Source organism: Phragmites australis, chromosome 12, assembly GCF_958298935.1.
Source record: "Phragmites australis chromosome 12, lpPhrAust1.1, whole genome shotgun sequence".
Classification (NCBI taxonomy): domain Eukaryota; kingdom Viridiplantae; phylum Streptophyta; class Magnoliopsida; order Poales; family Poaceae; genus Phragmites; species Phragmites australis.
In genome coordinates, this window is record NC_084932.1 from 16,818,969 (window position 1) to 16,846,429 (window position 27,461).

A 27,461-nucleotide genomic window follows, 5' to 3' on the forward strand; every position below is an offset into this window, starting at 1 on the left:
ACTTGGATCCTCACATGATTAGAGGGTGGATGGTTATGGGTCTGGTACAGGGAGTACTAGATGGTGTGGTTTTGGTTATAGTACAGGGAGTACTAAACGGTTGTGGTATGCAGGGTGGGGAGCCTTGTATGCTAGATGTTGGATTGTTTGGGTTACATTCATTTAATACTTGATTAATGCTTTTGAGTCCAAATGTGCTTTCATTACTTGCATTTACGCAATTATACCATGTGTGTAATGCCCTAAAATTTTGGAAGGAAATTGGAAGTCGTCGTTTCCGGTTTTTTTGGGTATTGAATCGCTCTTGCCGGGAAAGAAAAGAGAAGAAAGTGAGGCAAATTGCAGCAGTGCATTTCTTTTAAAATAGAGAAGCTTTAACCATGAGAGTGGGCTGAGCCAACCTGGGCTTGGGCCGGTTAGCCCAGCCCCTCCCCCAAAGGCCCATGCGCTCCCCTTCTTTTCCCCCTCCACCCCGCCAAACCCTAGCCATCCCCCTTCTTGTACCGATACACATCGTACGTTGCCCGAGGAGAGGTGTGATGTAAAAAAAGACATATCATTGCATTCATATGCATTCTTGGATATTAATAACATTTATATGTTATTGTGGATATGAAGTTACACATGTGGTTGTGATCTTTATTTGGAGTTATTCTTCGATGTTGTTAATACTATCCTAACATGTCTTATATCTTGAGAAAACTGTATTAAATCGATGCTTAATCAACTTGTGGTTTAAATGACTTATCAAAACAAGTTTGCTTGCTGAGATTTTATATCTCACCCTTGCATTACTCCTTCCAGGTATTTGATGATCGTCGTGAAGGGATGGGAATATAGCAGCACGTTTTGCACTTCATGCCTATATTCTTTTTATCATTGTGCTGTCATAATAAATAAAGTTTAGTCCTTAGAGTCGTACGTTTGAAGTTTAAAGTGTGGTGGTGAAGTTAAACTTAATATTTTCCTTTGTGTTCATGTTAGGATGTTTCTATCCGTTATTGTGATATTCTGCATATCTTGTTTATCTGTGTTAATACTTCCGCGATGCTTATTTTTATAGAGAAGATGCTGCCATTTTTTTTATGGTAAGTTGTAGGTTGCGTAGTTTAGTGGCATCCCAGGTTTTTTGCGGCCCTGGGGTGTTACAGTTGCTATCAGAGTCTAGGCTTTAGATTCTAGGTGAAATAAGGCTTAATTTGACACACTTGCACATGTAGGTTGGGTAAGGGTTTGCATATCTTTGCTCCTATCATGTTATGTTTTGCTCTGTTTAGTGCTTATGCTTAATTACTTGAAATGGATGTTTGTGTTGTTTGTATGTTTTGGTGGCAGTAGTTATGCCACCTAAGAGGCGTGCTCTGGCTACACCAGATGGTGATGGCCAGGCTGAGCTAGTAGCCGCGATGCGGGCAATGCAGGACGAGTTGAGGACGTTGAGGCAGGCTACCTCTGCTGCTGGTGCCCCTACGGGCGCTGCTTCTGGCACTGCTCCTATTGCAGATGGTCCTATCAGCGGTGTTTCTCTCATGCAGTGGGTTGGCATGAAGCTAGATAGTTTTGACGGCAGTGGTACTCCGGTTCATGCTGCTGATTGGCTATCGTATGTGGAGGACAAGATGGAGGCTTTTGATGTGTTGGCTCACGATCGTGTTCGTTACGGGGTACAACTGCTGAAAGGGTAGGCTCAGATATGGTGGAAGGGTGTGCAGTCAGCTCGCACGGCTGCACATGGCCCGTTGTTCTGGCACGAGTTTGTCATGTAGTTTGAGAGGAGGTTCTACCCGGTGACTTTCCTGGATAGGATGAAGATTGATCTGAATGCCTATACGCAGGATAAGAAGTCAGTTGCAGAGTATGAAGTAGGCTTCAATCAGATTGTCCGCTTCGTCCCACACGTGGCGCATGACGAGGTAGAGAAGGCAAAACACTTTTGTCAAGGTCTTAAGCATTCGATCCGCCAAGTGTTGGGTGCTTTTCCAGTGGTTGACTTCCGCACTACAATCGAACAGGCTTTAGGTGTGGAGATGCAGCAGGTGTACACTGCTGACTTGCAGAAGACTTCAGGTGGTGAGCAGTCTCGCGGTCAGAGCGATAGGAAGGGCCATTCTGGTGGCCCTGTTCACAAGAAGGGGAAGTTCCAGCGTCACCAGCCATACCGCGGCAAGTCTTCTCAGTCCAGTGCTTCAGGAGGGAGCGCACCTCAGTACCGGGCTATTCCCAAGCCTGGCTTGGGGCTGGTGTGCTTCCGGTGTGGCTATGCGCACTGTCGTGTGGAGTGTCAATGGATCGGCAGGTGTTCTATCTGTGGCATGGATCACAAGGACGTGGTCTGTAGGAAGAATCCCAATGGGAAGGTGCGTTGGGAGCCAGTGTCTTCTTCTTCAGCTTCACATTCTAGTAGCACCGTCCAGATGATGGCGGCGACCTCCTCTGCACAGCAACACCTTCCTGCGCCGCCCACTTTGCAGTGCTTGCCAGCGCCTTCCACTCAGCAGTACCTGCCCATGCCAGTCTACCCTCAGTACTTGATGGCACCTCCGACTACACCGACTACTCCTTCGATGCCTCAGTCTGGGTTGTTTCGACCAACCTAGGCTACTGCTCCTTCGGCACCTCCAGTTCCAAGGGCCTATGCTATGCCCTGTGTTGACGGCAGAGACCGTGGAGACGTGGTGACAGGTATTATTTCAGTTGATTCGTTTGATGCGCATGCTCTTTTCGATTCTGGCGCTAGCTTCTCGTTTGTCTCGGAGGGTTTTGTGGTTCGTGCTAGTCTTTCTATGCAGAAGATTAGTCAGTCTATTGTTGTCAGTTCTGCTAGAGGTCTCATCTCCAGTTCTTCTGTTTGCCCCGGATGTGCTATTCATCTTGCTGATGAAACCTTTGTTGCTAATCTGGTGGTAATTCCTTTGGATCCTTTTGACGTTATTCTTGGCATGGATTGGCTTTCTCGGTATCGAGCTGTTATTTCCTGTTTCTGGAAGACAGTCTCTTTACAGGCACCGTCGGGTCGAGAGGTGGTCTTTCAAGGGAGTGCGGTGAAGTACACTCTCTCTTTGTTGTGCCAGTTGTTTCCTAATCGTTGGACTCGAAAGTCTGGCGTTCTTTTGGTGATGGTCGATGATCGCAAGGTTGCCTTGCACGTGGAGGATATCCCAGTGGTGTGTCGCTACTCTGATGTTTTTCCTGATGAACTTCCAGGTGTGCCCCCTGAGCGTGATTCAGTTTTTGAGATCAAGTTGGTTCCTGGCATGCAACCTATCTATAGAACTATGTATCGGATGGCTCCAGTGGAGCAGGTGGAGTTGAAGAAGCAGTTAGATGATCTTCTTGCTAAGGGATTCATCAGACCTAGTAAGTCACCTTGGGCTTTCCTGGTGTTGTTTGTGGAGAAGAAGGATGGCTCTAAGAGGCTATGTGTGGATTATCGTGCTCTTAATCAGGTGACCATCAAGAATAAGTATCCTCTGCATCGTATTGATGCTCTCTTTGATCAGTTAAGAGGTGCTAAGGTATTTTCCAAGATTGATTTGAACTCTGGGTATCACCAGATAAGGATTAAGGAGGAGGATATTGAGAAGACTGCTTTTATCACGAGGTATGGGCATTATGAGTATGTTGTTATGTCTTTTGGACTAACGAATGCCCCTGCTATCTTTATGGAAGCGATGAATAAGATATTGCATGAGTACTTGGATGACTTCATTGTCGTTTTCATCGATGATATTTTGATCTACTCCAAGTCCGATGAGGAGCATGAGCGTCATCTTAGTCTTGTTTTGGATGCTCTCTGGAAGAATAAGTTCTATGCAAAGTTGAAGAAATGTGCTTTCTGGCTTCCTGAAGTGAGCTTCCTTGGGCATGTGATTAATCAGCATGGTATTACTGTTGATCCTAAGAATGTTGCGTCAGTGGTGGAATGGCAAAGGCCAACCAGTGTGACGGAGCTACGGAGCTTCCTTGGTCTTGCTGGTTATTACCGGCGTTTTGTGCAGGACTTCTCTAGAATTGCAAAGCCGATGACCAAGCTTACTGAGAAGGGTGTTCCTTTTATGTGGACTGATGATTGTGAGGCCAGTTTCCGGACTCTGAAGGATAAGTTGGTGAATGCTCCTATTCTAGTTTTGCCTGAGAGCGGCAAGCGCTTCACGGTGTATACGGATGCTTCCCGTATTGGTCTTGGTTGTGTGCTTATGCAGGATGGCAAAGTAATTGCTTATGCTTCCCGACAGTTGAAGAACCATGAGAGGAACTATCCTACCCATGATCTAGGGTTGGCTGCAGTGGTGTTTGCTTTGAAGTCTTGAAGGCATTATCTCTATGGTGAGTCTTGTGATATCTTTACTGATCACAAAAGCCTCAAGTATATCTTTACTCAGAAGGAGCTGAATTTGAGGCAGCGTAGATGGCTTGAGTTGATAAAGGATTATGATCTGACGATCCAGTATCACCCTAGGAAGGCTAATGTGGTGGCAGATGCCCTAAGCAGGATGGGTGTTCCTAAGACAGTGATGCCTTTGGTTGCAGAATTGGATCGTATGGGTATTTCCTTTTGCTATGCAGGCACTACAAGAGAGGAGACCCAGTTGATCATTCAGTCACCCATACTCGAGAGAGTGCGTGAGGCACAACAACATGACCGCTTGATTCGGGAGGTTCGCAAAAGGATTGCAGATGGCAGACCTCGGGAGTTCAGTATCGATGAGCATGATGTAGTCCGTTTCAGAGGACGTCTTTGTGTGCCACAGAAGTCGGATGTGAAGATGGACATCTTGAGAGAGGCTCATCGGACTCCATATACAATTCATCCTGGTGAGACTAAGATGTACAGAGATCTGAAGCGGAGCTTCTGGTGGAAAAGGATGAAGGTTGATATTGCCGAGTATGTGGCAGCTTGTGGGGTATGTCAACAGGTGAAGGCTGAGCATAAGAGGCCTGCGGGGTTGCTTCAGTCTTTAGAGGTTCCCGAGTGGAAATGGGAGCATATCACTATGGACTTTGTGGTTGGCTTACCTCGATCGCCTCGTGGTAGGGATGCCATATGGGTTGTTGTGGACAGGCTCACTAAGTCCACGCATTTCATTCCTATGAAGATGACGAGTTCAGCTCAGGATTTAGTTCCCTTGTATATCAAGGAAGTGGTGAGGTTGCATGGCGTGCCTAAGTCGATTGTATCAGATCGAGACACTAAGTTTGTATCAAAGTTCTGGCAGAGTCTTCAGAGTGCTATGGGCACTAAGCTTTCTTTGAGTACCGCTTTCCATCCTCAGACAGATGGGCAGTCCAAGCGGACCATTCAGACCTTGGAGGATATGCTACATGCTTGTGTCCTTTCTTGGAAGGGTAGTTGGGAGGATCACCTTGCTTTGGTGGAGTTTGCCTATAATAACAGTTGTATGGTAGGAAGTGTGTTTCCCCCCTGTGTTGGGATTCATCTGGTGAGAGGGCTATGCTTGGTCCTGAGATCGTTCAGTAGACTGCCGAGAAAGTGCGGAAAATACGGCAGAACATGTTGGCCGTTCAGAGCCGACAGAAGAGTTATGCCGATGTGAGGAGACGTGAGCTGGAGTTTGTGGTAGGTGACCAGGTTCTCCTCAGAGTATCGCCCACAAAGGGTGCTGTTCGATTTGGCACTACAGGGAAGCTTAGCCCGAGGTACATTGGACCTTTTGTCATCACAGCTCGAGTTGGTAGTTTGGCTTACCGTCTACAGTTACCAGATTCTATGAGTGGTGTGCATAATGTCTTCCATGTATCCATGTTGAGGAAGTATCTGCGGGATCCAGAGCATAAGATTGATCTTGAGCCTATCAGAGTACAACAGGACTTGTCTGTTGAGTGTCGCCCAATGCGTATCTTGGACACGTTAGAACGAGTCATGAGGAGGAGGATGATCAAATATGTGAAGGTTTTATGGACTAATCAGTCGGAACGTGAAGCTACTTGGGAACTTGAGGAGCAAATGCGTAAGAGGTATCCAGCGCTCTTCGAGGAAGGTCAATTTCAAGTTTTGGTTTAAGTTGGTATGTTTCTTTTCCGTAGCGGTCGTAGTATAGCTGAATTCGGGGACGAATTCTTTAAAGGAGGGGAGAATGTAATGCCCTAAAATTTTGGAGGAAATTGGAAGTCGTCGTTTCCGATTTTTTTGGGTATTGAATCGCTCTCGTCGGGAAAGAAAAGAGAAGAAAGTGAGGCAAATTGCAGCAGTGCATTTCTTTTAAAATAGAGAAGCTTTAACCATGAGAGTGGGCTGAGCCAACCTGGGCTTGGGCCGGTTAGCCCAGCCCCTCCCCCAAAGGCCCATGCGCCCCCCTTCTTTTCCCCCTCCACCCCGCCAAACCCTAGCCATCCCCCTTTCTTGTGCCGCCGCACCCCCCCCCCCCCTGCTGTAGCTCTTGTGCGGTAGAGAGAAGAGAAAGGAAGAGGAGAAGAAGAGAAGGGAAGGGCAGCAAGGAAATCAAGGAGAAGAGGGGAAGAGGAGGTTTGGAGCTAGGGGATTTTGGAGTTTTCTTGCTGTGGTGCCCTAAGGTAACAATTCCTCTAGATGTTTTGGTTGATGATTATGGCCGGTAGATCTTGGTTTGAGAGGTTTTGGTTAGGGAATTTGTGGCTTGGGGTCGAACTGAGTTTCTGCGCGCAGGCTGATTGAGCAGTGTGCGTGTTCTTGATGGTTTGGTGACCTAGATGATTTTTTCTATGGAAGTGATCAACTAGAAAGTTGTAGCTAACTTCGAAACCTAGCTACCAGTGAAATTTCAGAAGTTTTGGCCATGTAGACTAGCAGATATGAAGTTTTAAATTTGGCTGTCAGATTCTGGCGAGATTCTGAACAGTAATAGATCTATTCAGTTTTTGGGCATCTTAGAGGCCAAACCAGTTTTTCAGAATAACTAGGAAGTTGTAGAGGATTTGTTAATCTTTCCAATGGTGTGTAGTATGAAATTTTTCATTTGATATAGCTCCGGTTATGCTATTCTGAATTTTCTGCAATTGATCAATTGACAGATTTCAGTATTGAATGTTCAGAGCTCGATTAGGCCATGATAATGATATTTTCTGTAGATCAAAATTATACAAAAGTTGAAGCTTGTGTTATGATCTACATGTCCACAAAATTTTAGAAATTTTTTCGTTGCGTATTTCTGGAGATAAACAAGTTTGGGTGGCCGCTGTCTGAATTTAACGACAGGTTTCTAGGGCTGTTTTGCTATGTCATTTAGGAGACCTTAGAGGCATGAGAAAATTGTGTCGTCTCAACGAAAGTTGTAGCCCTTGTTCTGTAGTTTCCGAACATGTATTCGTTTGCTATTATATCTGTGGTAGAAAAATAGTTACGAAAAAGATAAGTACTGCTGCTCCTGTCAAACTAATGCGTGTGTGCTGTTTTTGGTCGATATGTCTTGATTGAGGGTTTCGGGCGTAGGAGTACTTTATTTTATGTTTTTGCATGTTATGAGGAGTGTTGGTGCTGAGTTATGGTTATGTTTAGGTGGTGGTTCTTCGTCTCACACTTGAAGTTGGCCATTATCGTCGGTAGAAGGCAAGTAAACGTAGCTATATTGTTGCTACCGTTTTGACTTGTTATTTTCATCACCTACACCTTTATTTCAGAACCATGTCAATTTAACGGTGATCTGAACTTTATGTTATGCTTTATGTTTAAGCATGTTTAATCATGGACTTATATCCATCCTTACGTTGCTACAATTCTTGTGAGCTATATTGTTATTTGACTTGAGGATGAAGTTGAAGTATTATTGGTAGTATACTGTAATGCAATTACAGCATATTCTACCATGTGCATTTGCATTTGCATATGCATTGGAAGTTATGTCGTAAAGATCACGACTGGACCGGTACACATCGTACGTTTCCCGAGGAGGGGTGCGATGTAAAAGAAGACATATCATTGCATTCATATGCATTCTTGGAGATTAATAACATTTATATGTTATTGTGGATATGAAGTTACACATGTGGTTGTGATCTTTATTTGGAGTTATTCTTTGATGTTGTTAATACTATCCTAACATGTCTTATGTCTTGAGAAAACTGTATTAAATCAATGCTTAATCAACTTGTGGTTTAAATAACTTGTCAAAACAAGTTTGCTTGCTGAGATTTTATATCTCACCCTTGCATTACTCCTTCCAGGTATTTGATGATCGTCGTGAAGGGATGGGAATATAGCAGCACGTTTTGCACTTCATGCCTATATTCTTTTTATCATTGTGCTGTCATAATAAATAAAGTTTAGTCCTTAGAGTCGTACGTTTGAAGTTTAAAGTGTGGTGGTGAAGTTAAACTTAATATTTTCCTTTGTGTTCATGTTAGGATGTTTCTATCCGTTATTGTGATATTCTGCATATCTTGTTTATCTGTGTTAATACTTCCGCGATGCTTATTTTTATAGAGAAGATGCTGCCATTTTTTTTATGGTAAGTTGTAGGTTGCGTAGTTTAGTGGCATCCCAGGTTTTTTGTGGCCCTGGGGTGTTACAATGTGTTAGCCTATTCTTGATATAAGCCTGCATGTCATTATTTTCCCACACTTGCTGAGTACTCTATGTGCTCACCCTTGCATTCTCCTACAAAAACATATGCTGCTCAGTGGAAGACTTTGAGGATTTCCAAGATGACGACCTGGTGTTCTAAGGAGCGTGTCTTCCAGTCAGTGCCTGTAGAGTGTTTGGTCGCCAATGTTTTTGTCCCGCTGCCGTCATTTAGATGCTATCGTTTAGGTTAATTTTTGAGGTTGTTTAGGTGAAGTATTTTATTTGTAAGAAGTGAACGTTTATTTAATTAAAGTATTGCTTTTGCTACTTCACCTATGACGTCCTTATGTGTGTTAAACTTCCTGAGCACACATAAGCCGCACTTGGTTTTGTCCGTTAAAACCGGGTGTGATATCTTCAACGCATCTGTGGCTCCTAACCCTTCGGGTGAATGCTAGTACGATGTCGTAGTTGCTAACCATAGGGATGTTGTTTCGGATATTGTTGAAGCGACATACAAACTCGAACAAGGTTTCTCTCCCCATCTACTCGCAATGGTAGAGATCATTTTTTATGCTGGGGTAAACGTATGTACCTTGAAAATTGGTTGTAATACATTCTAAAGCTGCTCACACGAGTAGATTATTCCCAGTGATAAATTGGTGAGTCATGTCCTAGCTACCCCTTCAAGGGCAGTAGAGAGGTAATTAGCCATTACCTTCTTGTCCCCATCAGCTGCTTGGATGGTTGTGGTGTAGATCTGGAGAAACTCAATGTGATTTCTTCTGTTGTATTTCTCAATCGTCCCAAGACGGAACCTTATCGGCTAGCTTATGTTTTGCAGATCTGGAGAGAAGGCTAGCCATCCATTGATGGCGCATTGCTTGGTTTCAGCATCCATGAGAGTCTTTCCCATGGAGATCAGAGATCGGTCCTGATTTGATCGGTGTCAGAATGTTCCCTAATTAGATCGATGAGGGGTAGACGAAGCCTCTTCAGAAGCCCCTGGGTGCCTTCGCCGGTCGTTGATAACTCACGCAAGTCATTGATTGGATGACCATTGACTAGTGAGGTTCGGCAACGGTTGTTTGCCCGATTGTCATCCCGGAAAGCCTTATTCCTAGGGTTATGCCTCACCGAGTCTGATGCGTCTCTTGATAGGGGATTGCCTAGCCTACCCCGATTAGCACTGTTTTCGGATAGGGCTTGATGAAAGTTCTCAGCCTGGATGACGATCTCCTTTGTTAAGTTGACCATTGAGTTCATCCAATCATTATTGGCTAGGGTATCCAGATCTGTGGTCAGAGGGCGCATGAGGGCCTCTTGTAGAAGGAGGATCCTCTTAGCAGTTGCGGATTTAAAGTGGTCAGCCCCCTGCAGATGTTCATGAGATGGTAAGACCGGCGTTCCGTTAAGAGCCAGGGGTGGTGTGCTCACCTAGGGTTGACCATTGCCTGTAGTCAGAGCCGAAGGACCCTGTCTATGTGTAGGATCGTCATCATGATGACCCAGATTGTCACCCCTGTTTCTAATAGTGAAAACTTCTTGAGGGTAACCTCTGTTGGAGGAGGTGTCCAGATCCATCATGGATGTTTTATCGGATTGCTCTGGGTTGGTGAATCCATGTTGTCAAAAGATGCATGGGTTGAACCCAACTTGCTATGAATCAAATATTCACAATTGTCTTGGCAGTCGAGTGGTTCAAACTCGATGTCATAATCCTTAGCATATTGATCCATAAATCGACTTACTCGTTGCTTAAATCATCGCCAGAAAGTTCATCATCGAAATTCACCCAATTGATCATTGGTTCTCTAGGGAGGGGGGTAAAGTTGTCGTAGAACCCCTCATCTAAAAAACCGATTCTCGGTGAAGCTTTAGGCGATGTCGACGACATCTTCTACGTATTTTCTTCAAGCCTTTTGTCATGATGCCCACGGACGGCACTAGCTGTCAATGATTTGTGAACCATCGATCTAACCAATTTGTTGAAGAATTGAGGGATGTTATGAGTAGACGAATTGTAGGAGAACACACAGGGGTTTTTATACAGGTTCAAGCCTCCCTAAGGATAATAACCCTATATCATGTTTGTCTTGTATTTATTTGAGCCTGTTATAAGAGGGTGTGTGGCTAGCCTAGATGGATCTAAACCTAGTCGGTGACTTCTTTGCTTGGCTTCTGTTGGCTTGTCAAAAGGTTTGAATGACTTCTTTGACTTCTATGGGTTTGTGTTGCTTTGTCTTAGCTTCTTCTCCACAGGGTCCTCTAGCTCCGTATATATATAGGGGTGTTGTACATCCTCTAGACTCCTCCTAATGTTCTTGGAGATAAACCTTCCTAGTTGCGGAACACATTAGGTACCTACAGGGGGTACCTACTGGTGGTTTCCTTTCATCCAGGGATTCGCTTCCCAGAGATAAAGATATACCCAAAGAATTCTAGGAAACTCTAGGTGCCTGGATAAGGTAATTATCCATTATTCATCACAAGGATCCAATTCGTATATTCTGTTCCAACCCTTTAAGTATGTGATCCGTTAGATTCATGTATAAACGGTAGAACTTGGAAACCATTTTTTTCTGAACTAAAATCAACAGCGGTCCCTCGAGTGAGATGATCTATACCAACATGACCAAGTCTACAATGCCAAAAAGAATAAATCTTTAGAAATATTTGCAACGAGACATCTCAAGGTCTTCATACTTAGAAGAAGGTGATGCATCAAAATCAGCCTTAAAAATTCTTCCAAAACATGAGATTCTAAAAACCAGACCACCTGAAGCATCTAATACTTTCCATTCATTTTTTTAAGCACACCTCAAGGTCTTCATCAATTATTTATGAGACAAAAAGCAAGTTAAATTTCAAGTTCTTGGCTAAAGCAACATCCTTGAACATAAACCTGTCATTTACCTGCACTGTACCTTTTGCAACAACTGAGGTAGAAGAAGCATCTCCAAAAGTAACACTTTCAGCATGAGATGCACGTACAAGGGAGGAGAACACATTTTTATCACCGGACATGTGGCGTGAGCATCCAGAATCAACTAGCCAAATGTTCTCCTTCCTCGCTCAAGAAGCCTACAAGTAAACAGAAGATGTCGAGGGCTCAGTACTGGGGTTAATAATAAAGCTTTTAGGAATCCAATACTGATTCACTCGACCAACAACACGAGTAGCCCGAGTAGACTTAACTCGAGAAGCTCAAGTGAGTTCAACTTGAAAAGCACTAGCAGCTCGAGCAATCTCAACTCGAGAAGCTTAAGTAGGTTCAACTTGAGTTACACGAGTGGTAAAAAGTGATGACTGTTTCACCTGAGGCGCAAAATGATGTGTCACAACCTCACGAGGGATAAAACGTGCCTTTTGCAAATAAGACCTAGCCTTAGACTTTTATTTCTTTTGTTGTTTAGCTAGTCTAAAGCAAAAATCTACTAAATGTCCATCTCTACTACAATGAGTGCAAGTGTACTTAACCCGATTTATGAATTTTGAAGAAGAAGCAACATTTGCATTCATTGTAGAGGATAAAAATCCAACAGACCTAAAAACAACCTTCTTAAGTTCCAATTCAGCAAGAGTTTCAAATTTGCCACAGCCAAGAGCTCTAATAATAGTGGGTGCATTTGTCTTAGAACGAGCATACGGATCAAAACCTAAACCTTGTTTACATGTACTTAACTTAGATGAATCTAAAATCAGGTTCGGATTTTTCTTTCCCTAGAAAAATATTCTAAAGTTACTTTCAAGTAATCAACCTGTTTAGAAAGAGATGAGCATTTATTGTAAGTAGCACTCATGGGTTTTTGTTATGTTTCTCTAAGAGTGTACCAAGACGAACAACAGTATTAGATAGATCATCATAAGTAGGTAATACCTTGTTATCGTCACTGTTAAGTTCATCCTTGGTTGAGCTTTATTTGTTGCTTGTCATGAGACACAATCCAGTCAAATCATGCAATGTCTTGCTCTTAGATGTTGTGTCATCCTTGTTGATCTCTGAATCAACGTCGCTCAAGTTGATTTGTTCAAGCGCTGAAAAAACTCGATGCACAACATTGCGGTTGAGAAAGCTCTTTTTCTTGTTGTTGTTGAACAATCGCTTCTTTTTCTCCTTCTCCTCTTTTGATGCTTTATCTGCAAGCTTAGGACAATTGGAACGAATGTGGTTGAGATCACCACATTCATAACATCTTTGAGGACCTCCACTTCCTTTCTTCCTCATACGCACATTCTGCAATGCTTTAGAGAACTGAGTAGAAAGTAGTGCAGAATCTTCTTCAGGAATCAACTCAAGCTGATCATTGGTTAGTGAAGATATAGAAGATAATAAAAAATTTGATGAAGAAGATTCAACATGAGACATGAGACCAAAGTAATTGATTTATTAACGTTCTTCCTAGCAAAAACATCTAGCTCATGTGATGAGGACATCCCCAACAACACTCATTCTCTTGGTCATGGGGCAGACTTGGTTGACGCTACAAGTCCCTCACAAACTGTTGATGCCAATAAAGGTCCTATGACAAGAGCTCGATTGAAACAAATGCAACAAGAGGTGAATCTGTTCCTTAATGATTGCAATCATACTTTTAGTGAGAATTGTTTACTACCTAATGGGAATACATTGCTTGTTCTCAGGTTTGAATCACATGTCACATGGGAGAACAAGGATGAGCTGGACATGTGTGGTGACGCTACTGTCCATAACTGCTTGGTTGTGCATTTGATGAGGACATAGCGCTACCATGGACACGACCACCTCCTCGACCAGTCCGACCACCTTCTCGACCATTCTCCACCAGTCCAACGACCTCCTCGACCAGTCATGCCGACCAGTGCTGGTGTGCTCATCGACAAGTCAGGCTTCGCCTTTGACTACTTGGGAACCTGACAAGCCAAGACTACTCTAGAACCCGACAAGGCAAGGCGAGATGGTCCTACATGACTCCTTTTGGGCCACACCATTTTGGTTGGTTTGTATGTTATGTTTGAAAACAATTAGAGTCTTTCAGCCTTTTATGAAGCAAACTGCACATGGGCTGTTGTTTTTATTGTTGGGCCAAGTCCAGCCCATGTAGAACTAAGGGCAGGGGTTGCCCTCACTATATATACCCACCTGTAACCTCCCTTCTAGGGTTAACCACGAATTTGAACTAGCAGCAGCCATTTCTTGTCTCTAAGGTTTGAGTGTGCAGCAGCCACCCCCTTGGAGATTGAGAGATTTGCTAGTTATATCTGTTGTTCTTGTGTATTCCTTTGGATTTGCAGCTGCAACAGCGTCTACTTCCCGTGGTCAAGTAGACAAAGACCGAATCGTGTGGTTGGGCGAATTCTTTTGTCATAGGTTGCTGCTCAAGCAGTGGTTGGTGCCATCGGTTCGTCAGGTTGCACGGGTCAAGTTATCCCCCACGATTCTACGACGAGAAGATCGGGCAACTCTCCTGCATCATCATGAGTTTTCAATTTAGAATAAAGTATATCTAATGTAAGTGAACTCATGACAGCAGATTCTCTAATAGATGTAACTTCTATCTCCCACACTGACATATCTAAAGCTCCTAGTAATTGACGTACATTCTTAGCATCGGTATATATAATATTAACAGCACGTAAATTACTAAGAATTTTATTAAACCAAGCAAAGAAATCATCTAGTGACTCTCCAGGCTTCATCTCAAAACGCATGTAATCTTTCTTAAATAAATCTTGACATACCTCTTTAATAGTATTTTAACATTCATGATAATCACAGAGTGCTTTCCATACCTCGTACGTTGATTTGAGATATATTACTCGATCAAAGTCGCTCCTTCCTAAGTCTTGGATGATCAGGTTCATTGCCTTGCTGTTCACTCATTCCATGGAGCTACTTCTCCTTTTCTCCTCAATCTACATGAGACATATTATGTGATGTCACTTCATTATTCTTAGGGACCACATATGGCTTGTAGACCTTTTCCCAAATTGCAAAGCCATGTGCTTGAATGTACGCCTCCAGCTTCACCTTCCAGAACTGAAAATCAACACCATAAAAAACACAAGGTTTTGTGAAATACCTATCTGAAGCCATGTTTCTAATTACCGATCAAGATAAATTAGAAAAGATTAAAGCTCTGATACGAATTTTAGGATTGAATAAGCGTAAAATACCCAATCAGAGTGGGTGAATGATTGTGGAAACTAAATTTAAAGATTTACTCACCCAAAACAAAACTCGATTTATACTCGGTATTCCACTCGAAACAGGTTGCACAAGCTCTAGTAAAAATGATATAAAGAAAGATCTGTTAGTCGGATTGCTCTTAATTTTGGTCAGCAGAAACTAGATTCCAATAAAAAATTAACCCAACAAGAATCGAGTAAATCGGATATGCGGATCAAAACTTATTCCTGGTTGAAGTAGACCGTGTCAACTAGAATCGAGTAGATTAAAACCTAGTCGAGTTGACAAAAAGCTACTCGAGATCAAACCAAATCCACTCAAAATTTTCTCAAAACAAACACTAGATATTCTAGCAAGATTTTGGATGATTTAAACCAAGATGAAACTTCATAAAAACATGAAATTAATCAAAAACCAAAAACCGAGTATGTAGAATATAGAACCGAGAGAAAAATTCGAAGCAACAACTCATCAACTTACGAAACTTGATTTTCATTATATAGATGAGTTTACATGATGCCTCTCCAAAGCATCGAACAAGATTTTCACGAAATACCAAAACAGCTCTGTCTCAAGTTTCTGTGATGCCCGTTCTGCGCTTTTTTACCCAATACAACAGACTTCTCTATTTATAGGGTAACCACACGCACAAACATGATCAAATCGAACTACAACTCCCTATCGTATTCAATCTGGTCTCTATCCTCCTCTAATCACAAAAGTACAAATAACTTCTACTAATTAAGCTAATTAGCTAACTACTCTTACGTAATCATCCATGCACATCTCCCATGCATACATGCATATACGTAACCAACTTAGAGTCCGTCTTCGACACTAACTCTTGTCACAAGTCTAGCCACCACATGACTCCCTCTTGCCTGCTCTGACTTGAACACGAATTAGCCTTCACGTCCCCTCACGATTAGATCGCCCTGCTCTGACTTGAACACGAATTAGCCTTCACGTCCCCTCACGATTAGATCGCCTCCTACGTCCATCGCGAAGCCTTGTCTCCATATTCATTATTTTCTCAGCTCGAACATCCCGCAGGACATCCTCGATCACCACGACCTCAGTTCCTCCTGAACCTAGTCGTCGAACCTCAGTTCCTCCCTAAACTTAGTTCGTCGATCCATCATTGACCGTGTTCGCTTTCGAGCAACACCTGCACATGAATCAAACAACAATCAAGTACGAGCACAAGTCCTTCCCGACTTAACTCAAGATCAGTTCACACAATACCACGCAAACTCAAGCAAAACCAACACGCTAACATAAGCATATCTTAGCAACTCATGAACACCAATCAAATATCATTATGCTAAATCACTAATTTCATCAATCAAACCAATTTTTCATCACATGATCTCACAATCTATCAAACACAATGTTCTCTAACATATGTCCATATTATTGATTTAATATTTGTATATCCATGACTCGTGAAATATAATCATCAATGAATTAATACATGCGCTAGTCTGCGAATTATTATTGTCCCACATAATGATATAAGACTAAGGATTATTTAGAATAACATCACAATGAAACAAAGAGCTTCACAAACAAATTACGTATTTGCTAATCAATGTAAATGATAATTATCCAAGGAACCGAATAACACATTATTCAAAAGTACAAAAATATACAATCATCTCTATGGTTGCGTCTAGGGCATATCACCAAGAGTGAACACGACCAGGAAATCCATGAAACATGGACAATGCATTTTGATGGCTTGTTAACATTTTAAGGCTCAGCACCACCACTTTTTCTGAGTGGGATGTGTTATTCTAGGAGTCCTCTTTCTCAAGATGTGTGGTGTGGGCTTTCACTTTTGCCAGTTTGAGTTGATGTCTTTACAGTTCGCTAGCAGAAAGCGAGTGAGGCCGAGGCCTCAAGTTTAGCATATTGGTTTTACAACATTTTCAAAAGATGTCGCACAATCACGAGTGTCCTACAAGATAAAAAGAGTTTCTTAGGCTAAAAGAAGAACTCTTTGACGTATTTCCCAAGTAAGGATAACTTACTCTGATGACTATCAAGGCCTTGTCACCATGGGCTGGTAAAAAACTTAAGTCTATGTGCTCAATGACCTCCAATCATCCCTTCATTGACTGGCGACGAGTGCCCTCAAGTGGGCTGGTGCTGGATACACCACCGATCGTTGACAGACTAGTGGGAATTTCAATCGTAATCGTCATGGCACCCCTCTTGGAGGTGACCACCACAACCTCTTCTACGACTCCCAAGAGGATTTTCTAAGGCTCGTCTGCGGCAACAATCAAGGTGACAACATCATAGGTGGTGACAACCACTATTTCCTCTTGGACACGTTGGGTGGCTCCCCTCGAGCTTGGAGCCATGTGGTTGATGAGAAAACATCAATCAGAATACAAGAAAGAAAAAAAGGTTCTGACCTAAAAAGCAAAGTGTGTGTTTTACCACAGGGGCTTGATTCTAAATATAAGGGAGGATTTTACCCTCCTTAGAGAAGGAGGTCCGAGTTGGCGAATCAATTGCTGGACCCATAAGCAAGGATCACCATGAGGGTGTCCCTTGTCTCCAACCTTTCCTCTAGCGCATTTTGAGCTTCTACCAAAAATTTTGCCTAAGGTGTGCTTGCGTCCTTGTAGATTTGTGTTATCATTGAGAACCAAGCGAGTCGTTCAACCTTTTTAATAAGATGGGGATGAGTCTCGAATGCATGAGACTCGAGATTGAATATTACCTCATGTTGGCATCCCCTACTCAAAGCAGGGGACGTTGGGAAAAGTATGGATGAACATGTCCTTGCAATTTGTCTTTGAGTCATACGAGATGATTAGATCCCTCTTTCTAGCCCTTGCTAGGGTTGGAGCATCTTGGTCCAGGAGAGGCCTTGTACTCTTTCTCACCCTACTGCTGGCTCCCTGGTTAGAGAGTAGACCCACAGAAGCATCTACATAAAATGATAATTAGTCATGATTTGGAAGAATAATAGGGAGGAAGCACGAAGAAGTTACAAGAACGATTACTCAGATTTCTGTCACCCTTACATTGGACGGCAGGTCACAATGCAACTGAGACGTCCTCCTGGTTGCCTTCTAGGGCCTTACTGAGGAGGAACTTGATCTTTTTCTTCATAGCCTCCAGTGACAACACTGCAAAAAAGTTTAGTACACTTAGATATTATGAGTGTAAAGTAAAAATGCCAAAAAGTGCGATGATTTTACCATTGGCGCTATCCCAAGTTGGGACCAGAGGTCCCGAGTACATCCATGTAGTGTGTACTCAAGCCTTAAGAGGATTGATGCGACGCTGGATGAAATCTAGTGCCACATCCTAGACCATCAATCCACGGTCCTTAAGGCCCTTTATGTGGTTGACAAACATCTAAAGTTGCTTGCTCACCTCTAAAGGCTCTTGCCAGCAAGGACTCAGCTTTGCCCAGATGCCTCTATATTCGAGGGTGCCCATGGCATGGAACTCACAATAGAACCATTGCATGTGCCATCCCAACCACGATGACTTCATCATGATGTCGACATATTCGCTTGATGTTATAGAAGGTGAGGATTTCCTTGAGGAAATCGAAGGGAGGGACAAGGAAGCCACAATGGAAAAAGGCCTCAAACATCACGTGTTCGGGCTTGGAATCTCCTCTCCCTCTGTTGATCTCTAGGGGATTAGACTCCTGAGAGCAATCATCTCATCCTTCTCCAACTTTCGAATGCATGCCTCTAACCTTTAGGGGCCGAAGGTTGAAGGAAGATGAAGAGCTTATATAGTTTGAAGGCAAGAGTTTGTGAGGCGCAAAAGAGGGATGGAGATGACGTTCAAATCCTTTCCTGTTTATAAGGAGTGGAGGTTTTGCGACTATTCCATAATGGGTACCGATGTTATCGCTCTAAGTTAACAGTGTTTAGGATGATTCAAATTTTGAAATATCTTTTTAGCACCTTTTTAGACGTCATAACTTCAACTCCCCATAGAGGTTGTGCACATTTAATGCAATATTCCCTGAGGATGCAGAAAAAAGATGAGGTGACCTTTGAGCTTCTGTGGTCGGAAGTAATTTCTCGACTAGGTAGGCCAAGAACTCTATTCAGTTCAACGAAAACATTCTTGATTTAGGACCGTCTCTAGCTAGGTCAGTTCTAATATGGTTAAATTCCAGGCATAACCCATTTGTTCTCTTCTAAGCAGAGTTGAGAGCCAACTGATGAGAAATGTCTAATTAATACTTATGCATTTACTATAAATATGGTATATCTTTGTAGGTTTTACTACCATCATAAGTTAGACAATTTATCATGTTCTATAAGGAAATCATCTCTAGCAAGGAATCTTCCGCATATCCAAAAAAAATACAATTATGAAAGGTTACGCTCGAAATTTCCAAGTATCATACAACTTCTCTGTCCTAGTTATATAAGGAGGGATTCTTAGAAAAATAAGAGAATCCCTAACGACCAAGTGAAGAAGATCATGTTCTGATTTAGATCCAACAACTAAAACTAGAAATCTCGAGCTAGATTAAATTTAAAGTAAGAAGCAGGATCAAGGTTTGGCTTACCATTTGAGGCTCGGTTACAAAGCCTAAACGGTAACCGAAAATGTGCGGTTATCGCGATAATCGCTCGAAATTTGACTGAAATTCGTAGAAAATTCATTTGCTAAAATTTGAAATTTCGTCAAAAATTTATCAGAATCACCTCTCGAAAACCGGTCCGCGCGGTTTGGGCGACTAACCGAGCAGTTTACACGATAACCGAAGACCAATTTACTGAGTGAATTTGATTGAAAACCGAGCGATTTGAAGCGGTAACCGACCGGATGAACTCGTAATCAATGATTTTGTAGGAAAATATAAAAACACAAAAAATCGCCAAAAATCAGGAAACAAATAGTAATAAATATGGCATGAGATTTGCTATGTTTTGTTTAATCAAAAAAAATTTGGCATGACCTTTGCTATATTTTGGAATACTGATAGTAATATGAGCATGAACATATAATTGTTTCATCGAATATATGCATACATTACATATGTAGCGCCTCAAATTAATAAACATATGTCGAATTGTCTGTACTAATGCTAAAAACACAATCACATGCCATCCATCAATACTTACTAAGGTGATGGTCGATGCTTCAAGTGTAGATTGCATAATATCCACACCACGTGCAACCTACGAGATGAAAAACAAATTAGTATAATACCATGGTATGGAAATAAAGTAGTTACAAAAAGTAAATTTTCATCACCTTTAGAACCACCAGCTTGGGGGGCGATTACATTCGGCTATATTGTACTCCTCGGTGGACATGAGCATTATCCATTGTGTAGATAGCAACTCTGCCTTAAACTCCGCCCAATTTTGCCCCGTCCATGCAGAAGTGGTTGACCATATCCTTGCAATATGGAATAAAATTCTGGGTCTTGCTACTCACAGACCCACTGAATAGGAGGCTCTGACTGAGTATCGGAGACAGAATAGTGGTACAGATACGATCCAGAACTACTCTCCATGCCATAGTTGCTGGAATAGCTCCCACTATCTTATGGTCCATCGTGGCCACCCTGTATGATATGCCTTTGTGAGGATGGGGCACCGTGGTCCTGGTCCTATGTGGCATGTGAAAACTGACTCTCACCAGTGAATTGCACGGGAACAACGACAGAGGATGGGCATGGAGGAGCATCGTCGCCTTGACCATCATCGTCACAGCTATCTGTCTTTGAGCTACTGTCATTCGATTCTTGGTAAGTTTGGCTCTTTGGGTCACTATCCGTACTCTCAGTGCTTTGCACTTATCTTTTGACCTTACCCTTAATCTTCTTGCTATTCTTTGTATGCGCTATTTGCTTCTTTCTCTTTCCCATGTGTGTCACCTACCACTTTAGCAGCTCACTGTTGTAAATCTTGTGGATTTGTTGTGTCTGTCACCAGGTGAGTTGGCAGGGGTATGTTGCTGTTTGTGTCCTCCTCATCAAGTTCAGGGAGTAGCATTTGATTTACCGGTCTCCATCTAGTCTCGGAGCGGATTGTTCTCCTCATTCAATGTGAGCTCCATAAGCCGCTTAAATGGATCATCATCAACAGTCAACCTGATGTCTGCATCCAAATTGTTCTGTATTCTCAGGTTGTAATTGACATATACCAACTTATGGAGCTTCTTGTAGCTTAAGCGGTTGCGAACTTCCGTGTGGATAAATACAAATGTACTCCAGTTCCTCTCACACCTACTAGATGAAGCGCACTGAGAGATTAGGTGCCTGGCAAGCATTGTTAGTGTAGGTGTAGAAGATCCATACATTGACCACCATTGCGCTGCAAGTAGGTAAAGTGATATAAGGGTTGGAAAAGTAGATAAAGTGATGCAACGATTAGATATGTCAACGCAATTCATACCAGGTTGAGTCCTGCCATCACAAGCCATCCGTGAAGCGAGCAGACCTGCGAACGATAGAGACTTTGTCCGATATGTTTCAACTTCAATAAGTGCTTTCGCGGTAGTACTAACATCGGTCATCCTCTCGAATGTCGCCCGGAGATCTTCGAACAAGTTTGGACCCGTGCTATACGCATAATGCGTGCGGGGGTTCAGGGCAGCCGCTGCAAGTTGATGATCGAAGCATTAGTACCATAAGCATTAGAACCATAAGCATTAGTACAATAAGACTGCAAGTGGTAGAGTGTATCACCAGCATTCATGTAGGTCCCATTCGTTAGGTCATGCATTCTGCGCTCAATAATTGCCATGTACTTTTCAAAAGAATCCCTATCATTGCGATGCAACGAATTGTACTTCTGCTTGACAACGGTGTATCTCAGGAGCACCTCACTCAATGTTGGCACCTTATCTTGATCAGCAAATCAAAGGAATGCATACAATGGCTGAACGGAATCGACAACTATTTTAAGATTATCCCACCATGGTAAGCTGGATAGGCAACTATGTGCATATCTCCTAATATCATAACTAATGTAGCGAGACTACTGGAGCTCACTAGATGCCATCCATTGCATGAACCTATCCTTTCGGCATTCCACCTCACCAACTCCCCACCAATCGCGGCCTTCATCATTTCATGTAGCTTTGAATGATTGTACAGCCATCGCGATATGGACCTTGCACTTTGAATGATCATGTCGTGTTTTCTAAATTCGCCAACTGGTTTCAAAATTAAATTTATCGTATGAGCCACACAAGACTGCCACGCGATAGCAGGATATTCCCTTCTGAGAACCTGACAGGCCTTCTTATAGTTAGATCCGTTATCAGTCACGATCTGCACAATATTTTGTGACCCCAAATCATTGACCACTGCTCTTATCTCCTACATAAAAGAATCAACCAAATAAATATGCAACAATTAAAATACTATGTGACCAACTTAGCGAAATAATGTACCTTGTTCAAATACTTTGCATCTTGACTGTAGCCAGTCGCATCTATGGACTTGTGAAAAAACATACGACCATTGCAATATAAGAGGAAATTAACAATACTTATGTGCGTTGGTCCAGTCCATGAATCACACATGATGGTCATATCATACTCTGGCCATTCAATGCACTCTCATTCTCATCCAGATACTTACCATCTACATCCCGGTCAGTTGGAGATGGTACACTCTCACCTGGTACAGAACAAATGATTATAAGTCAAAAAGAAAGAAATATGACAACAATAAATTCATTACAAACTTAATCACTCACCCTATTTCTGTGTTTCTTTCACTACAACAACCAAGAATGCATCGTCCGCCCTTCTACCAGGAATGCTTGAAGTGTGGAAAAATTTGGACCATACCAAACCAATAGCTTCCTTCACTTTCTTTCCCTTCGCACTCCATGACCTGGTGTCAATCCTCGGCTCCGCTGGGGCTTTTGCTACAGTAATATTGTAATCTCTGACACTTGGTGGTGGTTTCCTTGTTAAAGATGCTCTTCTAAGCATCCTCTTTAACACATTGCATTCTCTATCACTACCACTGCCACCTCCATGCTCGTAGGACTCACCTACTCTCCTCTTGAACTCTTCCTCATCCCTCGACCGAGCCATGACACGCTGCACCTATTTCTCTTCCGTGTCCTCATTATCACTTGTCAAATCTACTTGAACTCTTGCTGACTCTTGCCTTCGAAACCTCTTCTCAGCCTTTTTCTTCCTCTTATCTCTTGCCCTATCCAGCTCACGTCTGAAATAATCACACATATCTGGAGGCATCCTATCACAATGTATAATATTCGATCCACAGCCTGCTAAATGTTCTTTCAACCTTGTGGCACCACCGCCTTTGTTTTCCTAATTGCAATAATTGCACCTAAACCCCAGGGCAAAATTATCCCCGTGCTGCCACACCACATCTCTATCTGCCATCGATTAGTTTGTATTGTCTCTGTTGGAAGAAGAAAACTCAATGGTTAACCTACTAATAATTATGTCCATACATGTTAAATTGATAAACATGTGTTGTCATGTTGCTAGTCATGCATAAATATCTCATGAAACAATTAACTTGAATGAATATTAACAACATTTGCCAGTACAAGGTAACCGATAGAATATGGTTGATAACCGAGTGAATCAACCAGTAAATCATCCTAATCGACCATACAATGAACTACCGCCCTACTAATAACGATTACCGAACTTATTACACGAAAAACCGCTAGTAAATGGTCCATTAACTTGAACGAATATTAACAACATTTACCAGTACAAGATAACCGACACAATAGGGTCGATAACCGAGCGAATCAACCACTAAATCTTCCTAATCGACTACACAAAGAACTGACGTCCTACTAATAATGATTATCGAACATATTACACGAAAAATCGCTAGTAAATAGTCAATAACCGAGCGAATCAAGCACTACATCGTCATAATCAAGCGCACAAGTAACTACCGCCCACCTCGCCACGATTACTGATCGAATTACACGAGAAATCGTAAGGAAAAACGCGGTTACCGAATAGGAGTCGTCGATAATCGCTCTGTGTCAGGGAGTCCACGTTGCTCTTCGAAGTTGGATGATAACCGCTGCGATGCAGTCAGTTACCGACCCTATTCGCTCGAGAATCGCCACTCGGTCGTCTGATTTCTGTCGGGGTGCCACGGATTTGGCCGACCGGGCGCCGTTGCTTTGCTTTTGGCTATAGAGAGGAGCGCGGGGAAAGTTCTCTGAGCACAGAGCTGACCAGAACGCTGAGCAACCTTATCCCTTCCAGCTGGGTCGAAACGGGCCGATTTTACTATGCATTCGGCCTGTTTTGGCCTTTTAAGTTTTTCAGCCCTTTTAACCGATCACCGCACTTTGATCAGCTATTTGATGATGCAAACGATATGTTTTTTAAAAATTCTTTGCACAGATACTCTTAGCATTACCTCTAGTTTTTTATGATTTTTTTATAAATTTTTTGAATCTTTTCAAAATCATTTTAAATTTTTTAATTAAAATTTGATTACCAGTTACAAAACCGAACCGGACCGAGTGATCGATTACCACGCATTTCAAACGGTAACGGACTCATTTTTCAACCCTGAGCTTAATAAATAATATAGAGAATAGAAACATAGGATGCACGGCGCACGCCGCACGCAAGATGCTCCGCATCGAACGGCAGACGGAGCGCCGCGAGTCCGAGCATATCTATATAATAATATCCCCACCCACCCACTCAACCCATCTCTGCAATTCCCAATCTGCCCTCGTCAATCTCGGTGCGCCGTAGAGCAAGGTAGGGTTTCGTCCCCTTCCACGACCGTCCCGATCCGGCGGCTCCATCCACCCCCATGGCGGCAGAGGGCGAGAAGAAGGTGATCACGCTCAAGAGCTCCGACGGCGAGGAGTTCGAGGTGGAGGAGGCGGTGGCGATGGAGTCGCAGACCATCCGCCACATGATCGAGGACGACTGCGCTGACAACGGCATCCCGCTCCCCAACGTCAACTCCAAGATCCTCTCCAAGGTCATCGAGTACTGCAACAAGCACGTCCACGCCGCCGCCGCCGCGGCCGCAGCTTCCAAGGCCGGCTCCGACGACGCGAGCGCTGCTGCCGCCCCGGCCACCAACAGCACTGCCGCCTCCGGCGAGGACCTCAAGAACTGGGACGCCGACTTCGTCAAGGTCGACCAGGCCACCCTCTTCGACCTCATCCTGGTGCGGCCTCCCGTCTCCCCTCCCTTCTCTTCCCGTGCTATCTGTCTGCGTATCGGAAGAAATTAGATCTGAGATTCGTTAGGGTTCAGATGTATTCATACAGATCTGGATCTGTTTCTGGTTCAAAGCATATTACTTTGTGCAGATTGCAGAGTGTAGGTTGTTGTTACTCGATTGCTACACAATAGTACAGCATTATAGTAGATTGGATTAGGACTATCTAATGTATGATGCTAATTATAGAAACTGTGTACATAGAGATTATGTCAGGAAGGAACATGATATCTATTAGATGTATGATTGCCACCGTCTAGTAATAAATTAACTGGTACTCTTGTGGTGTTATATTCTTCCCGTGCTTGTTGGTAAGACGTTGTATTGCTTTGGTTATCTTTTCTTGTCAGTCATCCTTGTAGACAGCTATTATCTGTGACGACAGTGAGTCACTGCAATGGATCTGAAGTTCGTGTTTATGGTGTTGCACTGTTACCCTTCTATTAGGAACATAGCTACATGGCACTATTGTCTCTTGATTTTTTTTATCAAATAGGTTAGGGTCTCCCTCACTTTTGTTCCGTGTGCCACTCGGCCTTTGTGTCTATCCACATCAGACTCTTTAGATGCATTTCCTTTATTATTTTTTATTGTTAATGCTTGTTATTTTTGTGCATATTTCACAATCTTATAGCATTGTGGTAGATTAGAGATGCCTTTATTGTGCTAGTTACGGAAATTATGGCTATGATACCCCTTTTGAGCTTGTTCATAGGTGATTGGCTTGGCTTGACTAACTTTATTACATGGTGAGAATTAATTTGCCGAGTTACAGCACAGGGCACCATTGTGTTGATTTGTTTTAGTCGAAAAAGTTATGTTCTGCTCACTTTTGTTTTGAGCATTTGTTTTAATTGTTAAACTTATAGCTATTGTTTTATTACTTGCAAGAGTATATTTTACTATTTCTTTGCATGTGTACTACTTGTTTGTTTGTTTACTTATTTTCCCTGGATTGCACTGAACATGCACCCGTTAAGTAATTAAGATAACATTATTCACCTGGTGCTAGAATTTTTATGGTATAGTTCTATTCTTTTCACAAAAATGGGTGGTATCTGTTCAACTTAGCTTATTTGTGTTCTTTAACCTGGGGAAAGTTTCTTGTCTGGCTTGTTCTTTAGAACTAGTATTTATGCACACCTTCTTTTGCATAGATTTAAGATAAACAGGCCTTATGTCTTTCTTTCATTTTGATGATGGTCTATCAATCTGCTTTTGCTGTTATTTGCCGTTCCTGACAGTAATTGTTGATTCTGACACCCTCCTTTTGTTTTCCTTTCCACTTTCTCAGGCTGCAAACTATCTCAACATCAAGGGACTGCTCGACCTCACCTGCCAGACCGTTGCTGACATGATCAAGGGCAAGACTCCTGAGGAGATCCGCAAGACCTTTAACATCAAGAATGACTTCACCCCCGAGGAGGAAGAGGAGATCCGCAGGGAGAACCAGTGGGCCTTTGAGTAGGGAAGCGTTCAAGGCTTGATCTCCTTGTTGTCTAGATTTCGTCGTATCTACTACCTTGGTATGGTCTGCATTTATGTGTCCGCATAATGTTTGTAAGTATTTTTATGGGTGAAACTGATGTGATCACAGTTCCGTACTTCTGAGTCACTTATATCTAGTTAAATATCATGACTCAGGTGGCTGCTTCCCTAAGAGCTTTAGTTTGATTGTGGTGGCATGGTCTTTATTCTCTGTGGATGTTTTGCGATGGAAATTTCATAGTGAATCCCAATACAGAATATCCGTTGTTATTGTGATGCTGTTCATGATATTATTGCTGTCTGCTTGCCTTGGTATTGCCCTTGTGTATAGGATGTTTGTAAAACGGTTTATGATGGTTATGCCGTTTTGTGGTGGAACGAGTGCAGGGATAGAAGATAGGTGCAACCTGCTTTGCGCCTAACCTGATGTTGTTGACGAGCAATGTTACGCCGGCCTGCCCGGTGATGGTTCTTCATCTCGTTCCCAGTCCCACCAGCCATCGGCACACCGAGTGCGAGTCACCAGGCTGCTCTTGCGCCAATCGTGCTATTGGTATCTTTTTTTTTTTTGAAATGGAATAATTCTATTAAACTGTTGAACTGAAGGTTCTGATGAATCGCTAGCAGCCAAAACCTAAATAGACAATCTGGTAGACTGAAACTGAGCGCCGCAAGATAATGCGCCACTCTATTACACTAGGGTTATACTGAATATGAGGACTAATAAATTGCGCTTGCAACAAACTTTCAACTCTACACAAGGCCACCAGAAGATGAATCGTAAGCTGCAGAAAGCACTGCCTGAGCCACCATCAGCGCGTTGACATCACAACAATATTTCCAACACCCAAATAGATAGCAGCTTTAAGCCCATGAATGATCGTAATTACTATAGAGAATAGAAAATGAAAGATAGAAAGAAGGGAATAGAATTGCTTCTGCTGTTATTCTCATTGATACATGTACATATCTATACATGATGAATATTCATTCTGAACGGTTGTCTATTACCTAATGGACATGAGCAATCGCAGGGCAGTAGCTTGCCGGTTGATGGTATTGATCATTCGGTTTTCAGCACTCTCCTTTCA

At 42.7% G+C, this 27,461-nt stretch overlaps 2 protein-coding genes across 2 annotated transcripts; both read left to right on the top strand.

The window, feature by feature from the left end:
• The first annotated feature begins 1,406 nt into the window (after positions 1 to 1,406).
• Positions 1,407 to 4,009, top strand: LOC133886356 (uncharacterized). Its single transcript, XM_062326085.1, has 5 exons — positions 1,407 to 1,664; positions 1,767 to 2,524; positions 2,738 to 2,903; positions 3,003 to 3,966; positions 3,999 to 4,009. The coding sequence occupies exons 1-5, from the start codon at positions 1,407 to 1,409 to the stop codon at positions 4,007 to 4,009; spliced, it is 2,157 nt and encodes a 718-aa protein (XP_062182069.1).
• A 20,331-nt stretch (positions 4,010 to 24,340) lies between these two features.
• On the top strand, positions 24,341 to 26,641 carry LOC133886781 (SKP1-like protein 1). Its single transcript, XM_062326616.1, has 2 exons — positions 24,341 to 24,828; positions 26,177 to 26,641. The coding sequence occupies exons 1-2, from the start codon at positions 24,463 to 24,465 to the stop codon at positions 26,348 to 26,350; spliced, it is 540 nt and encodes a 179-aa protein (XP_062182600.1). The 5' UTR covers positions 24,341 to 24,462; the 3' UTR covers positions 26,351 to 26,641.
• Positions 26,642 to 27,461: the final 820 nt, after the last annotated feature.